The 17,743-nt window shown below is 42.5% G+C and overlaps 1 protein-coding gene across 2 annotated transcripts in view; it reads right to left on the bottom strand.

The window, feature by feature from the left end:
• Positions 1 to 12,509, bottom strand: part of LOC146986819 (growth/differentiation factor 11-like) — a 29,788-nt gene extending 17,279 nt beyond the window's left edge. Inside the window, exon 1 of one of the 2 annotated variants that reach the window (XM_085775695.1) lies at positions 11,984 to 12,509. In XM_085775695.1, coding sequence (XP_085631821.1) covers positions 11,984 to 12,467 — 484 coding nt within the window. In that variant the 5' untranslated portion in view covers positions 12,468 to 12,509. The remainder of the gene's footprint in view (positions 1 to 11,983) is intronic. The other variant, XM_085775696.1, reaches the window with a different exon arrangement.
• Positions 12,510 to 17,743: the final 5,234 nt, after the last annotated feature.

Raw genomic sequence — 17,743 nt, 5'->3', positions numbered from 1 at the left:
GTGGAGGGAGGGAGGGGGAGTGGGGGGGTGTGAAGTTAGACCCCCTCATTCAGAAGCCCTCCCCTGGGACAACGGCAGGCACAAGACTCCTATTAGGACGGAGCATGGTAGCCCCCCAGGAGCAACAAAAGACACCTCCTAATGCTGCCTGTTCTAGCTCACTGAGCACACACACACACGGAAACATGCACATGCAACTTGCACATAAACACACAACACAACACAACACAACACAACACAACACGCACAAGCTCTAAAAAAAAAGTGACTGACATCAGCAAACACACTCACTGCTGCTCGTTCTGTGTGTTTTCAATTCAATTCAATTCAATTCAATTTTAATTGTCACTTCCATGAGAAACCATTTGTTTAACATGGGAGCAAGAGGCCGTTCTCCCTGTCATGTTGTATGCAAAGATAAAAAAAAAAGATAAAAGAGATAAAAAGAGGGAGACATGTTTAAAACAAGACAATAAGTCTAAGGGGACGTCCGTCTGTGGGTCGTGGTCGTCTCTCTCTCTGCGGCCGGCAGGACGGGGGGACACGGGGATGAAAAGAGAGAGCGTGCAGTGAAGTGCAATAAGGTGGACAGCTGGACAGCAGGAGACATGCTGGGGTGTCAGCGCCTGTGTTTGTGTGTGTGCATCCACACATACATACGAGACGTTAATGTCACCAGACAACGCTGCACCGCAACGCCACAACGTTTTTTCTTTCGGTTTAGTTTTAGTTTGTTCAACAAGTGATGAATCAGTTCTAGTTGTAGTTTTTATTTAGTCTTAGTCTTAGTTATAGTTGTTCAGATTTTAGGAGAAAGCCTCTGTCAGACCTCTGAAGATGAGCTTGTTCCCTTTTAGTCGCATCCATCCCATAATATTCCCATCAGTCCTCATCAGGCTCCATTCACTCTTATCTACCTGTGGGTCGTACTCCAAGTCGTCCCATATTGAGCTGTGGCATTTTCTTCCTGCAGCTTTAGACATCGACAAGAAAACTACAACTAAGCTGCTGTTATCTGATGAAACTTTACTGCAGTTTAGCATCCACACCTGGAGGTTGGACTTAGTTCTCTTATTTTGTCATTTTTATTTTTATTTCAGTTTACTAGATTATTAGATTTTTCACTGCTATAGTTTTTAGTTTTAGTCTTAGTTTAAGAACAACAAGTTAAAACCTCACACTTTAAAAAAAAACTGGTGTCACAAAAGCAGAGAAAGATGACAGAAACATCACAACAAAGTACAATTCTGCTCTTCACATATGAACTTTGTGAGTTTGTTTTTTAACTTTTAACTTTACAATCACAGTTATATTACACTGGCATTTTTATGGAGTATTTATTTTCTGATTCTGAACCATGATGAATGAGCTTAATTTCTGTCCACGTCTCTGTCCTGTGCAGTTTACAGTAAGTTTCCTTGGTTTTGTCTTCCTTAAATGTTCATGCCCTCCAACTGTATTAATAAAGTTACCAGACCTGGCAACAAGAGACGGAAGAAAACTGATTAGACAACAACCTCCTGATCCGTGTTTACTTCTACTACTAGAGGATACAACTCATCTGTTGATCAAATGTTGATAATCAAAGGACAACGTTTACAGACATCATTAACCTGTTGGTTGTCACTGTTACACAGAAACCGGTGCTTTAGCATTTGGTTTGTACGATGCAAAACCTTGACGGACAAAAGTTTAGTTTCATGTCGACTGTGCAGCTCAGAAAAGGATCAATGGATCAATTACAGTTTGTAAAAACCTGTAACAGAGAGTTTTTATAATAAACAAAACTGTGGTAGGTTTAGTCTGAGCAGAGACACACGAGTGCTGACATGTGCAATCATGGACAGCCATCGAAGAATGGAACAACCTGCCTGAAACCCTGAAAAACTGAATAAACTTTTTAAATTTCTCTTATAATTTAAAACAATGGTTACTGGATAACCAAAGATGCCTGCACTCTTAAAAGCAGGGCACTTGTTCCTCAGTTAGTCTCTTAACTAAAAACACATCTTAGTACCTTTTAATTAAATTCTATGGAATTATTTAAAAATCTTTTGAAATTTAAAATGTTTTCTGTATGACTTAGCTTTTCTTTCCATTGACCATATAGGATAGGGTACACCTTTCTCAAATGCATTGCACTTGACTTGGTCTTAGATGTGGAAACTGTGTTTTTCTGTTGTCTCTGTGTTGTCTATTGTTTATTTGTGTCATTCTATGTATCAGGTGTTCCCTTTCCTTTAGTTTGTGGTCTGTGTCTTCTGTGTATTTTTATGCTACATGTTGGGACTGCAGATGTGAGCTAAATCTGGTGCCACCATCTCTTCATTTTCTGCAAATGATTAATGTCATTATGTCACAACTCACAATTGTCCCTTTATAAACTAAATAAACAATGAACTATGATAATGACTAAACATGGAGCCAATCCTGTGATGTCGTTTATTCAATATTTATGCTTTTAGTTGCCATTTCTCATTTCACCATGAGCCTTTGACGTTGGAGAGTTTATCCACTGTGATTAGAGGAATCACAAATCCAATTGAAGATGATACAGATTCTTACGCTGTAGTTTTTTTCTTTGCTAACTTCGTTGTAGTCGATGCAGATTTTCCTCACAGTGTAAAAAGTAAACACTAGAAGAGAGAACTGGAGCTCCACACTGTTAACGAGCTACAAGTGACCGACAACAGCTCATACTATAAAAACACTGGTAGCAGTTTGAGATCATCATTGCTCAGTGAAACTAATAACTAGTTTACTCCATATTCAAACCAGAAGACTCTCCACAGACCATCTGAACGCCAACAGCTCCAATTTTTTCACTGATGGTGCATTAAAGCATCAAGTTAGATCACATTATTTGAACATGTTTGTAATATTTGTATATTTATCTGTGTATATGTGTTCAGATTGAGCATGTACAGTATATGTATTTAAAATTTTATATTGTAACTTTGGACCCAGGGAAGAATAGTCGCTGCTGAGACAATGACTAATGGGGATCCATAATAAACTAAACTAATAAACATGACACTCATCAAGTGCCACTTTTTTTGTTGTGTTACTCGTTAACTGTTAAAATCAATATGACAGATTCAATATGTGTGTGTGTGAGATTATTTATTATTTCCTCGCAGCCTCAGGTCTGTATAGCAAGTGAACCAATCACTGACAGGGACGTGATCCCTCACTGGCTTCCCAGCAGCTTGTCATGTTTTCTGGATTTGACCCAGTGCCACCACAGCCTCCTACGTTAACAGACGTCATACATGACTCCTGAGACTTAGTGATATAAAAATGACTGATCTCACTTGCTCAATTATGCAGATGACGCCCACGTTTATCTTTCTCATTAAACCAAAACACTCACTTACGAGAGAGTCAGTAACCTGTGCTTTCAGGAAATCACAAAGTAAATCTAGTCTCTTCTCTAATCATCTGTGTTACTGGGGCTGGACGGATAATCTTGTTTTCATCATCGAAATATCAACATGCACGATAAACACATCGCGAAAGGTTGTCTGAAATGTGATGAGTACGTTTTATTTACAGGCGCCATGCCTTCCTACTCACTATAGTCAAAACAACAATAATAACGTTAAAGCAGAAGTAAGTGGTCCGGTCGTTTTCGCTAATGCTGCGTTCCAGGCAGGCTTTTGAAATCGTAAATTACAGCTTCAAGTCACAACTTACGACTTTGTAGCGTTTCAGGCAACCCACTCGTGTTTTTCCGACCTGTTTTACCGGTGAAAGTCACTATAACGGCCACTCGTAACTTTCGACCTGTGAACTCGTACCAGATCTAACTGGTTCGACTTCACGGTCGGAAAAATACGAGTTTCCTTGAACGCACCATAACAGTCCTCGTCCCTACGTCGCCACATTCACGGCGTTCCTTGGCTGCACACACAGCCCTGCATGCCGTTCTCTCTCCTCATTGGATAAAAACTGTAGGATACGATAAATGTTTTCTCTTCGGCTCAGAGCAGAGCAGAGTGACTGACAGACCCGTGTTTCAGTCCAAACACTCTATGTAAGTGATTGCTGTCGGAAGATATAACTATTTAAGACTTATATTAACACAAATATATCACTTACTTCTGCTTTAAGCCAACATGTCCGAAAAGGAGTAGGATGAAGCACATGCTGATTTAAACCGACCCCTTCTCCACTAGTCAATTAACAATTAGTCTCTCCAAACATACATATTTACAAAAAATAGAAAATAAATAAACAGATACATGAATCATTTATGAAAACACACGATTGTTAAAGCCCTTCTTCCTCCCTGTGTTACAGTACAGCAGTGTTACAGCGCCACCACAGGCCTGGTGTATGTACTGCAGCGTATTGAGTCCGTGTCAGGTGTGAAATCAATCCATGGAGCGGTGGATAACGTTTATTTATCATCTACCATGTTACCATGTGTATATCTGTGTAGTCTTATCTGTCATCAACAAGAGACTACGGGTTATGGGGCGCTTTACGTTTATGTGGCGGGGTCGGAGGCTCTGATCTTACAAGGTTGGTTTTCAGCCAAGAGACGCTAGGTGGAAGGCAGAGAGCCTCCATTCTCCCTGGAACTAGTTACAAGTCATTGACTTAACCAGAACTAGGACTCTGGAGCTGGAGCTAAGGGACACATGGAGCAGAGTTCCTCTTTAATATGCAATGCACACCTGAATATTTGCTTATTTATCGCGAGTCATATCGTCATCGCACATTGGACGTTTTGCTGACATCGTGCAGGTCTGAATGTTGTCATGTGAAACATCATCAGATAATAACAATCAGCTCTAAAAGTAGCTAAAACAACTAGTTTGTTCAACAAGTCTCAGTTTGTTCACCATCCTGAGAACGTTATTACACATATTTTATTTGATGCATGTTACTCAAATCGTGCCTCACTCTCAAACTGCAGCAGGTCACAGTGTTGTATCTAAATCATGCCCTTAAACCACTTTCAACACACACACACACACACCATCCTCTGATTAGTTTAATCCCCTTAAATACCCAAAACATGTGCAATATTTCTCTCTGGAAGTGTTTCTGTTTCTGTTTGCGAACACTCAGCTACTAAAAAAGAAAAAACTCCCTGCAGCCTCCCAAATCTGTCAGAGCCGGAGCCAAGAGTTTTCTCTAAAGACAAAAGTCAGTGTGGCCGCTCGCTGCCAAACCTCCCTCCCCCCTCCCTCCATTTTCTTTTAAAACCGAATTTCTGGTGCAACATGTAACTATCTGTCGCTCCCTTTACAAGCTCCTCTCTCGCTCTCTCTGTACGTTATGATATGAATTTAAAGGGATAGTTCAACATTTTGGCAAATAGGCCCATTACCATAATCCCTATAGTCATAGCAGTAGGTTCGTTACCTTTAAATGTCGGTGCAAGCTATTTTTAGAACGGCGGAGCAGAGCCGTCAGCTGCTCAGAGCTACGCTACGGAAGCTCATGGGATTTCTTGGTTTCCCTCATCAAACTCATCAAATACACAATCCAACAACTCCAAAACGCTCTGGTGGACAAGTTATGACCTGCACATTCACCACGCTATGAGATAATAACAGAACATTACCAGACGTTGTTTTAGAGGTAAATACAGAGACTGCTTGATGAAAAACCCTGAAGGCAACGTGCATCAGCGGTTTTGCATGAATTTACCTCTAAAACAACTGTTTTGGAGTTGTTGGATTGTGTATTTGATGAGTTTGATGAGGGAAACCAAGAAATCCCGTGAGCCTCCATAGCGTAGCTCTGAGCAGCTCACGGCTCTGCTCTGCCGTTCTAAAAATAGCTTGCACCGACAATTACAGGTAACGAACCTACTGCTATGACTATAGGGATTATGGCAATGGGCCAATTTGCCAAAATGTTGAACTATCCCTTTAAACTCCGAGCTCTCGTCCCTGAAGAAATCACATCTTCAACTTGTGCATTTTCCTAATGAACTTCCCAGGGTGAAGTGATGTGATGTGGGTGTGAGACCGAACACAAACACAACCACGACCACAGGTGATAGATAAACACAGCGAGAGGCTCCTTCGCCGCAGAAGAAGAGGCTAATTAAATTTTCATGTAGATAATCATGAGCTAATCCACCGTTAATTGTGCCTCTCTCTCTCTCTCTCTCTGTTTCCTCCTGGGATCCAACATTATGTCCACGCAGCTATTTCCTTTTGCTTTAAACGCCTCTTAGATTTAATGGACTCTTCCGTACACACTGATCCTCGCACACGACCACACAAAAGCCTCAACGCATCCATCAACAATAATCCCCTCAATGATCTCCATTTTATCTTTTCACTCCCCATCCCTCCTCCTCCCTCCTCCTCCTCCTCCTCCTCCTTACTCATGTCCCTACACAGGGCTTAATTACTGGTGCGAAGTAATTATTTCCTTTATTAGTGAAACGTAACATCTGTTTCAGGTCTTTTTAATTGTACCTATAAAACCCGTCCATGATTTCTGTCCCTTTAGGATAGGACTGGGCTGCTTGTTGCTCCCTGCGGACTCGCTGCCTTCTTCCCTCCACCACCCCCGTCCTTCATACCCGCAGCGCAAGCCGCCGTGCACCCTAACTCGATCAAATCCTTTAAAGAAAGAAGCCATGAAGAGCTCAGTGGCAGATCCGACTCTACAACAACAACACAACATATTATCACACAGCCGCTGCACCGAAAACTGAGATTCTTGCGTCCATTCTCCAAACTTGCAAGATAAAAAAAAGAAGAAGAAGAAGCATGCATTAAATTCCCAAATGCCAAACAGAAAGGACCGGCTGCAGGGACTCCTGCTACACGGGAGCGTGGGAATAGGGGAAGGAGTGAGATTCCTGAGGCTCCGGGGAAATTTTGTCCCTGTATTAATAGACTTTGGTCCCTTTGAAATTTTATTAGCCATAAAGTTGACAGTATGTTGTGCAATTTCTACGGTCCTACAGACCTTTTCTTTCTTAAAAGTTTTTTTTTCTTCCTTTTTACTCCTTTTTAAACAAACCGGTCACTCCCCCCGAGGCGGCGTCCAAACAATTCAACTCCCAAAGTTTATCTTTCCCCCTCGACTGATGCCAGCAACTACACAGGGAGAACAGGTGTCATCGTCAAACTGAGACCTCCATGGAATAAATAAATCTATAAAAACCTCACATAGGCATCAACTTGCAGCAAACACTGGCCAGCGAGTTGAAGACAGTCCGGCTTCTGCTGCTCTGTCCTTTTAGCGCTCTCCCTCTTAATTTTTATGGTTCCTGCACCTTCAGGAAATGACCCTTTTATAGGGTCAACACTATAAAAGACTTGTTTTTTTGTGGGAGTGGTTAGTGGATGAGTGTGTGTGAGCGTGTGTGTGTGTGTGTGTGGTGGGGGATAAGTGTTCAAGTTACTACCGGTTCGTCTTTGCTGCCAAAGAAAGAGACCCGATGAGGTTAATAGTCTCCTCTTCCAATATATCACATAGCTGTGAACTCTGTGACCCTTTTTGTCAATAGGAGAACTTTTCTCTGGAGTGTGTGTGTGACTGTGTGTGTGTGTGTGTGTGGGTGTGGGTGGGTGTGTGACTGTGTGTGAGCATCCTTGGAAATCCGTACACACCGCGGTCCGCACCTTCACACACACACAGATGGATGGGTGTTAGGGTGTTAAGGTTTATGCGCTGCAGAGTTGTGTAAGCCTGAATGTGCTCGTCATTTTAACTGGATTACATAATAACAGCAGCAGAGACACGTTGTGATGCGTTCGCTGCACAAAAAGTCATGACGGACGACACGGAGGAACCAGTTTGACAAAGTGAGAGGAGCAGCTGAGTGAGTCACATGCGATCGTCTTTGTGTCTAAAGCTCAGGTGATGTGTTTCTCCCTGATTGAACACACTCACATGTTTTGCAATTTTGCAAACATGTAATGAATAAAAAGCTGTGAATACGACAACGCTGCTCTCTGCTGCGTCCTCTCTTTCACTGGACAATCTCGCACATTTAAAAGTTTTCCAAATATCCAAATATGATGAAGAACAACAACAACTGGAGTTTCTGGAAGACAAAGGGTGTGTCAGCATCAAAACACACACACACACAGAGGGGGGACAGACAGAGAGAAAGGAGGACGAGGTCTGGTCTTGGTGTCTCGGACAGGTGACAAATGGGAGACCTCCTCACCCCACCTCAGGCCAAACAAACCAAGCTCCAAAATACACACTTTGCATGAGAGCCGGTGACACTTAACGCACATAAATCATCAACACGTGCAAACTCCTTTTTTTATGTTAATGCAAACACATATGTTGATAAAGAGGAACAGAAAGAAGAAGAAGAGGAGGAGAAAATCGATGCTGGTTGTCAGTAGTGCTGCATTAGAAAACACCCCCGATAAACTGCTCATAAACCGAGTCACCTTTTCCTTTTCTCTCTCTTTTTTTTTTTTAATGCATGTAAGAGCGAGCGGAGCGGTTACCTACACAACGCGCCGTATGGAGGGAGATGTTTTAGTACATAAAGTGCCGCACTATGATATAAATAGCTGTACTTTTCCATGAAATTTCATAGTAATTAGAGACCAGGAAGCATGGACCCTCTCAACCCCCACTGCGGCACCCACGTACCTTGAGTGAATACTAAGAAGCAACTCTGGCACGGGTCCAGTTCAGTATGTACTGTGTGAACCCACATGGCCCATCAAAGGCAGTGTGCACGACCGTGAAAGGGTGATTGGGTTCGAGGTGCGCAGGGAATAGTGTTTGAAGTCCTCCTTCTATCAGAGAGACAGAAAAAGGCACTTTTAATCCTGTGGGATCACTAAGGCGCCACAGGCAAAAAAAAAAAAAAAAAAAACAGAGAGAAGAGAGAAGAGAGATGCACTCATTCTCTCAACTCTTCCACCATGAGTACCGGTAGAGAAAAGAGGAGGAAGGAGAGGGAGAAGAGAAGAGAAGAGAAGAGAAGAGGGGGCTAACGGGGGAGGAATGTGATGTGGAGAGGGGAGAATGAGGGGGAGGAGGAGGAGCAGATGATAAAAAAAAAGTGCAGCTGACATAAAGAGATAGAGGAAGTGCAGCAGCAACATGACAGATAGAGCAGCAGCAGCAGAACGCAATTAGTCTTTAAGGTATCACATCAGTTGGCACAGTGTTTCATGCATGTGTGTATATGTGTGTGTGTTTGTGTGTGTGTATATGTGTGTGTGTGTGTGTGTGTGTGTGTGTATATATGTGTGTGTGTGTGTGTGCGCAGGGGATGTGATGCAAAGACTCGAAAATATAGTTTGAAGTTGAGATGTGTGAGTTTCATCTCGATTCTACTGTATTTTGTATTTACAAGAAGAGAGTGAAAGCGTTGATCTGCACATCAGATAGATAGAACGATAGATAGAACGATAGATAGATAGAACGATAGATAGAACGATAGATAGAACGATAGATAGATAGATAGATAGATAGATAGATAGATAGATAGATAGATAGATAGATAGATAGATAGATAGATAGATAGATAGATACAGCTGCTGTTTAAAAATGATGGTTTGGTTAAATGTTAAAGGAGGAAGAGGAGGATGAGGATTCAGTCGACCTGCAGGTTTGAAGTGTCACCTGATGGACACGGACACACAGGTGAGGAAGGTGTTGACCGACAGTTAGATAGATGGACAGATAGATAGGCAAGGCAAGGCAAGGCAAGGCAATTTTATTTGTATAGCCCGTTTTTACAAACAGTTTGTCTCAAAGGGCTTTACATGGCATCGTAACAACATCCTCTGTCCTTAGACCCTCACATCGACTGAGGAAAAACTCCATGGAAAACCCTTTTAACAGGGAAAAGTCGGAGAAACCTCAGGGTGAGCAACAGAGGAGGGATCCCTCAGATAGATAGATAGATAGATAGATAGATAGATAGATAGATAGATAGATAGATAGATAGATAGATAGATAGATAGATAGATAGATAGATAGATAGATAGATAGATAGATAGATAGATAGATAGATAGATAGATAGATAGAGTGTCATCATGCAAGAGTTTGGTCCAAATGTGTGTTGATGTGAACAGTTCATCAAGTGGAAGATGAAATGATCTCCAAAAGACATAAAGTTACAAATGAAACACTCTTTTTTCTACATTTTCATCAATATCAGTGTATTATTGTAGTTTTCTACAGTTTCAGAGTGAAAAAGGGAAACAAAACAGCAGCCTGCAAAAGAATGGGAAACCCAGGAGACTTGAGCTCTCAGATAACTTTGACCAAAGTGTCAGACAAGATATTTATTATTTACACTCTGGGATAGTTTCCAAAGGCTACTAGCTACTAACTATGCAGGGGGCCCAGACCTTTGCTGAGGGCCCTTTTCCTTTTTTGGCAGTTTGAACATGGAAAAGATGGAAATAAATAAATATATAGTTTAAAATGAAAATTGAATGTGTCATCTGATCTGTAACTTTATGTCTTTTGGAGCTAATTTCATCTTCCACTTGATGAACTGTTCACATTAGCAGACTTTTGCATGACACTGTAGATAGATAGATAGATAGATAGATAGATAGATAGATAGATAGATAGATAGATAGATAGATAGATAGATAGATAGATAGATAGATAGATAGGTGTGATAATGAGAGATTAATTACGTCAGACTACAACACATGAGGCCACAGCAGCAGGCTCGTGCGCACAGGGAGGGACCATGCATCTTTGTTCAGGAGGAGGGGGGGGCCGATTATTTGGAGTGTGTTTCATCCGCCTTGTGCAGAATATATTACGTGTGTAAATGTTGTTGAACCCCGCGATTCGCCAGGAAAAAAGGTCACACACTCCCCTCGACACTAAGTGATTCTCTGTCTTTGTGTCGCTACTCGCTCGCTCGTGGTGCTGGAGGAGAGAGAGGGAGAGACAGAGAGACAGAGAGAGAGAAAACCCCGAGCTGCGCCTATAAACTTCGCATTTAAAAGGCAAGTGCGGCCGAGGGGGTGGATGGGGTGGATGGAGGAGGAGGTGGGGGGGTTTGTGCTGCTGCTGCTGCTGCTGCATGAGGGGGAACAATAGCAGCTTTTTGGACACACTTTTTCTCACTGCGATGAACAGCAGGGAAACCGGTAGAGCCTCCTATAAAAGAGCGATAGAGCACAGCTGCCAGGGTTCAACAGTAATTTTATAAAATGTCTCCAAGGGGCCCGGGCTGGAGGTTTATCTGTGGATTTATGGGGGGTGTGGGGGGGCGGGGGAGGCGAGAGCAAATTGTCAGGGGCCAATAATCTGAGCAAAGGGGAGAGGAGGAGGGAGGAGGGAGGAGGAGGGGGTGAGGTGATCATCATAACTCCCCCGCAAATTTAAAGCTTTTTATGCAAAACAAGGACGTAAACTGCGAGCGTGTTGCTGCCAAATGCTGCATTATCATTAATAATGCACTTGACGTTCAGAGTGGCTCTGTCATGTCATGATGATGCCACGTCTCCAAAGAGGGAAAGTTTGAACATGACATGACAGCAGCAGCAGCAGCAGCAGCAGCAGCAGCAGGAGGAGCTGGACCTGTCTCCATCATCTCCATCATCCTCATCATCATCCTCAGCAGCAGCAGCAGCAGCAGCAGCAGCAGCAGCAGCAGCAGCAGCATGAAAACAAAAGTTGAGCCGGACACATTGGAGCTGTCTGTCTGTCTGTGTCACAGTGACGCGGCTCTTTGTTGCTGCTGATGATTATTGATTTATCAGCTCCACACGTTAATCCCTAATTCTGACAGCCGTGGCGAACAGCTGACCACAGCCATTTGTCTCTCTCTCTTTTTTTCACACTCACACATTGTGGAACCCTCGATCCCCCAAAATCTCTCCCCAAAAAAGTAGGTTAGGTCACTCCAACAGGCCCCTGAGACACTTGAACCTCTCGCTCTCTCCTCTCCTCCGCAATTACGCGCATGACGCATTTGTGGAGAGACAATAATAATTTGTTGGGGTTGTTGTAAAACGGGGTTAGTTAGTTAGTTAGTGCTACTCTACTCACGCTCAGAGGCCATGGTGATGACTGACTCCGTGGTGGCGTGGTACTCATCCTCCTCCATGAACTCGTCCTGGGACGACGCGTCCCCCTGGAAGTCGTGGTGGTCGAGGAGCTGCTGCAGCGGCGGCGCCTTGGGCAGCAGCTGGTTCACCACCTCGCGGCTGATGTTGGGCGCCTGCTTCAGCCGCAGCTTGCTCAGGATCTGGGACTTGATGGTCTCCAGCCGCAGCACTTTGCTCTGCTCCCTCCACACGCAGGCGGAGCACTCGTGGTGGGCGCCGCCGCCGGCAGCGTCCTCGTCCAGCAGCGACAGCGACGCAGCAGCATTAACAGCAGCAGCAGCAGCAGCAGCAGCAGCAGCGGCCGTGTCAGTGTCCGCTGGCGTCTCGCTGGCCGGAGGAAGCAGCAGCAGATTGGGCTCGTCGCTCCCCGACTGTCCCAGGGAGACGAGCACCATCAAGCACAGTAAGAAGTTGTACCTCGGCATGACTGACGACACGGCGCGGACACCAGGCAATGCAATGCAACTTTTTTTTTTTTTTTTTAACTTTCTTTTCCCTTTTTTTCTGTTTTATTCCTCCCTGTATCCCGCGGTATATCCCCAACTGTGTCGGATGATGATGTGCGCCGCTCCTCGCCTTATCCTACAAAAGGCAGGGGATCAGTGACAGGCATCTAATCCAATACGATCACCAAGAAGTTGCTTCTGCTGCTGCTTCTGCTTCTTCTTTCTTTCTTTCTTTTTTCTTTTTTTTTCTGCAGCAGGAGTTTCTGCAATAAATCTTTTTCAAAAAAACAAAAACAAAAACCCAAAGTGCGTTCCAGTGTGTCTCGGTCTCGGTTCAGGCTGCTTCTGATTGAAAGTTGAATTATCTGTCTGATGAATGCATAGCCCCGCTCACATGTACGATAATGGTTGTTTTGTGCAGTCTCCTTCTCCTTTTCCTTCTTCTTTTCCCTCTTCTTCTTCTTTTTCTTCTGCAGGCTACAGTTTAGTCCATGGAGGTGTGTGTGTGTATAGTATAGTATGTGTGCATGTGTGTGTGTGAATGTGCAGAAGTGTCACTGAAAAATGTGCAAGTGCGGTCAAAAAGGGGCTCTTTATATATCTCAGCTGCCCGGTGTCGTAATCCGTCTCCATTGGCTAAGATTGCAACAAAAGGCTTTTAGGTCTGTCACCAAGTCAAGAGGGACAGAGCGAAGGGAGGGTGCACGCGCTGTTATGGGAGTATAAATGTTTTTACAGTGCACAAAACAATGTCTCACATTAGAGATATTATCACCCAATTAGGTTAATATGATGATGATGATGATGATGGTGGTGATGATGATGAGGAGGATGATGACGGCATAAACTATGGCTCCGCGAACCTCTTATTATAAATGATTGTAATGGTTTTAACTGCAAATGATATTAATAATAATAAAGTATATATGTATATACACAGCATGGATTCTTCCTCTTTAACTCTCCATTCACTAATCACACCAGTCTAAACATTTATCCTGCTTTAAAAGCAAAAGCAAAACAAGAAGAAGAGAATATTTACATGATCTGATGCTGATTATTTAGATGTTGCACATGTTGTTTGTTCTAAGCAAGTTTATTTAAACTGAGACCAAAGTAGTTGTGAGTTCTTTTCTACAAACTCATGGTTGCATCATTTAGCTTTTAAAAATCTTAAAAGAATAATGTTTAACATATCAATGTGTTTTGCAAACATGCAACAGCAGATATTCAGATTTCTGTATACATGTCTACTTAAAAATGAATCATACTTACGTTTAAAATTGCAGAGTCCAATTAAAGTGACGTGCATTTCTATTCATTCTTATTGATTGTTAAATTTAAGAACTTATATCTGAGTCATATTTCATGTAGTAGGTTATAACTCTGCAATGTATATATGTGTGTGCTGAAATCTCAGCATCTGATCAAAAGCTGCAGAAGTCAAACCCAGTGTTTGGTGACGTTGTTTTCATGACTGTGCACATGTTTAATAAAAGTTGTGATGTTTGTGGAGCAGAGTTGTGCAGCACCGAGCTGCTGTCTTCACACTGACCCACTGGTGTCACCTGCTGGAGGGAAACGGAGCTGCAGCTGCACAGCCGATCAGATCAGGATGTATAGGTTTTAGTTTTTATACGAGCTGCATCACTAACAGGCCTGTCACAATTATTACATCATCACCTGATCGTGATCATTTGAGCCGATTGCAATCATTTATCATAATGGTTCATATGGTTTCAGTTGGATGAAACTAACAGAAATGTCAGATTTCTTGTCGTTTTCCACCGTTTGAGGTTTGACTGGTCCTCTTTCAGTGACATCACATTGCACCCCCTTCTTCTTCTTCTTCTTCTTCTATGGTTTAATGACATAAATGGAGCCACAAACTGTTTACCTCAAGCAGCTTCATTTCTAATATTGATGAACATCTGTTGACATTAGCATCATGGATTTAATTGCAAAGCCAATAAATGTGTCGTTGTCTTCTTCTTCACAAGGTGTATGTGTCTTATTATGTAAACTACGTTCAGGCTTATACTATAGTAGTGGCATAATCACAATTATTTGTTGGGCAATTAAAGGGATACTTCACCCAAAATCGATAATTCACCAATCATCTACTCACCGTCATGCCAAGGAAGGGTTTGGAGAACTTTCAGAGTCATCAAAACTCTTTATGAGTTCCAGGGGGGGTCCGGCTGGTGATGGGTTTTCATATAATGGCGGCGGATAGAGTTCACTTTTGAATGGTCCAAAACACACACTATGAAACATCCAGATACCTCCATACTGCTCGTCTGTACTGACCCAGGTGTCCTGAAGCCGCCACATGGAAAAGTTGTTCAGAAAAAATTAATGTGATCTCTGTTTTTATCCTTGTTGTAGCAGTAGCTCCCAGTGACTCTGTTGATGTTTGTGCACATGCGCGAGATTTGCTGCGAGATATGCCACCACTGCCGGTGCAGAGTGTGTCATAGCAGCAGCAGCAGCAGCAACAACACCCTCATGTCTGTATGATAAGTATTAAGCTATAAACAGGACAGTTACCTAATCTCACCACAAGAGCTAAAAGGAGGAGGAAACAAGCAGCCTGTGTGTTTAGACAGACAGACAGACAGACAGACAGACAGACAGACAGACAGACAGACAGACAGACAGACAGACAGACAGACAGACAGACAGATAGATAGATAGATAGATAGATAGATAGATAGATAGATAGATAGATAGATAGATAGATAGATAGATAGATAGATTCTAATCAATATCAGTGTATTATTGTAGTTTTCTACAGTTTCAGAGTGAAAAAGGGAAACAAAGCAGCAGCCTGCAAAAGAATGGGAAACCCAGGAGACTTGAGCTCTCAGAGAACTTTGACCAAGGCATCAGACAAGATATTTACTATTTACACACTGGGATAGTTTTCGATGGGGGGGGGCTTTGCAGGAGGCCCAAAACTTTGCTGAGGGCCCTTTTCCTTTTCTGTCATTATGCAAATAGAAAGGATGAAAATATATGCAAAAAATGATATTGTTTAAAATGTAAAGTGAATGTGTCATGTTTAACTTGTCTTTTGGAGATCATTTAATCTTCCACTTGATGAACTGTTCACATTAACAGACATTTGGACCAGGGGGGGATAAACTTTTAGATGACACTGTAGATAGATAGATAGATAGATAGATAGATAGATAGATAGATAGATAGATAGATAGATAGATAGATAGATAGATAGATAGATAGATAGATAGATAGATAGATAGATAGATAGATAGATAGATAGATAGATAGATAGATAGATAGATAGATAGATAGATTGATTGATTGATTGATTGATTGATTGATTGATTGATGTTTGATAGTTTGATGTTTGTATGTGTTATTATTGTCCGGTACCTTCTTCCAGAGGAAAGGCAGCAGGGTGGGTGGTGTCCTGCAGGATGCAGCTGGCTTTCCTCCGGAGCCGGCCAGCATATTATGTCCTGGAGCTGGAGGAGTGGTAAAGTGTTCCAACCACCGTTTCTGCCATCAAGATTCACCGGCAAGACGCCATGGTGTGTCTTTTCTTTGTCTTTTAATCTGCACAAAAAGCAAAAATGTAAATCCTAGCCAGACACTTTGCAATGTAAATCCTAAGCATCACATGGATGCTGAACATTATGCAAAAGCGTTTTGTCATATTTACATGTGCTTACTGATATATCACCTCTGAACTAAACTGCTGCAGTCTGAAGCTCAATGACAATACAGTATTGATGACACATAAACTATTCCCAGTCTGTGGGATCAGACAAATTATCATGACAGTCTTTTCTCCGCTGAACGCACAATACATTACAGATGTAGCGGCACAGTTGCGTTATCCGATGTGACCTCACTGAAATTAAAGAAGGATGTGCTGTTTACCAAAGTTCCTCAAAACTGAAACAGTTCATATTATTGCAGCTATTTTTGAACTTCACGAGCTGCAACAAATTTTTTCTGGGGACACAATAAAGTAAAGGACCAGGCTGAAAACACTCGCTATTTTGTCGCAAAGCAAATCTGCATCTTGGCTTTGTTGTGTGGCGTCAAACTGTGGTAAACTGACAAACCAGCGAAGTTACAAGCTCAACCAACAGCATGGACCTGTTTATCGGCAAGAACGTTATTGTATGTTGGTGATGTTTGTTAATTGCTAGCAAGGTCACAGAAAAATAGGCTACAACACCAAATTAAACAAAACACTGTGTAAGTATGAGTGTAGCATGGGCAATGCCAAAGCCAAATGCTGCCTTGTTTTTAGTTCTCACAGACATAATGAACAAAGCTGCGTGACGGGTACATTTGTATTTTCTCGAATTAACATTTGTGAAGATATTGCCATTAACGGTAAGTTAACAGCTACCGTTAACGGCGATTCAGTTAGCTGTTACAATTATAAAATGAGGTAGATACATAGAGACAGAGTTTAGGCCTACTTACCAGTTGCAGAGCAGAAGTCGGTCCAGACAATGTAGGGACTGCAGTGTCTGTTATCAGCAGTTTCTTCGCGAAGCCAGCGTTGTATTTTGTCAAGTTGGTGAAGGAGTCAGCTGTGAAATGAGCTGAACAGACGAGCAGATTCGGACTGAAATTCGAGGCTTTTTTGCATCCATCTACTGCATAACAACACTTTTTTGACATCTCGCCAGCTCACCTACGTACTACAGTACACAGAATTAAAGGTACAGTGGAGGCGGGCGGAGTTGCCTTATGTGACATCACATCGTCACATCGTGACGTCATCCGATTGAATTGGTTGAATTGATCCCGAAGAATCCGTAACCAGAAAGACTACAGGTCGCGTAGGTGACGTCACACACCAAATGCCGCCCTTTCCCTTGTCAGTTGATGACGTATTTTTTGTGGGACACCAGATCTGTAGTCTGTAGAGCGGTCTTCACACAAAACACATTCTTCCGTTGCCGTTTTACGATAAACTGCTGATTTTTTGGCATGAAACATGATGTTTTAAGTAGCCTAGGTTAAGGTCATATATTTTTCTCATGACACAATTCAATAGAGAATGTGAAGTTACGTCACGCCGTGGGACGTTGGGCGCCATCTTTGGAGGATCGCGGATGTAAACACTTGCTCGTCTTCCTAAAAAAAGTTCCCCAAAGTCGCTTAAAAGTAATCATGGTGGGACAGTATGCTGCATTAAAAAAATGCCACAGTATGCACTACCAAAAACAAGATAGTTCACGATGTCTGGATAAGTCAGTGGAGGG

Source organism: Trachurus japonicus, chromosome 5 (assembly GCF_045865225.1).
Source record: "Trachurus japonicus isolate A0001 chromosome 5, Traja_1.0".
Taxonomy (NCBI): domain Eukaryota; kingdom Metazoa; phylum Chordata; class Actinopteri; order Carangiformes; family Carangidae; genus Trachurus; species Trachurus japonicus.
Note: the sequence above shows the minus strand (reverse complement) of the source record. Positions and strands in the feature narration are given on the sequence as shown.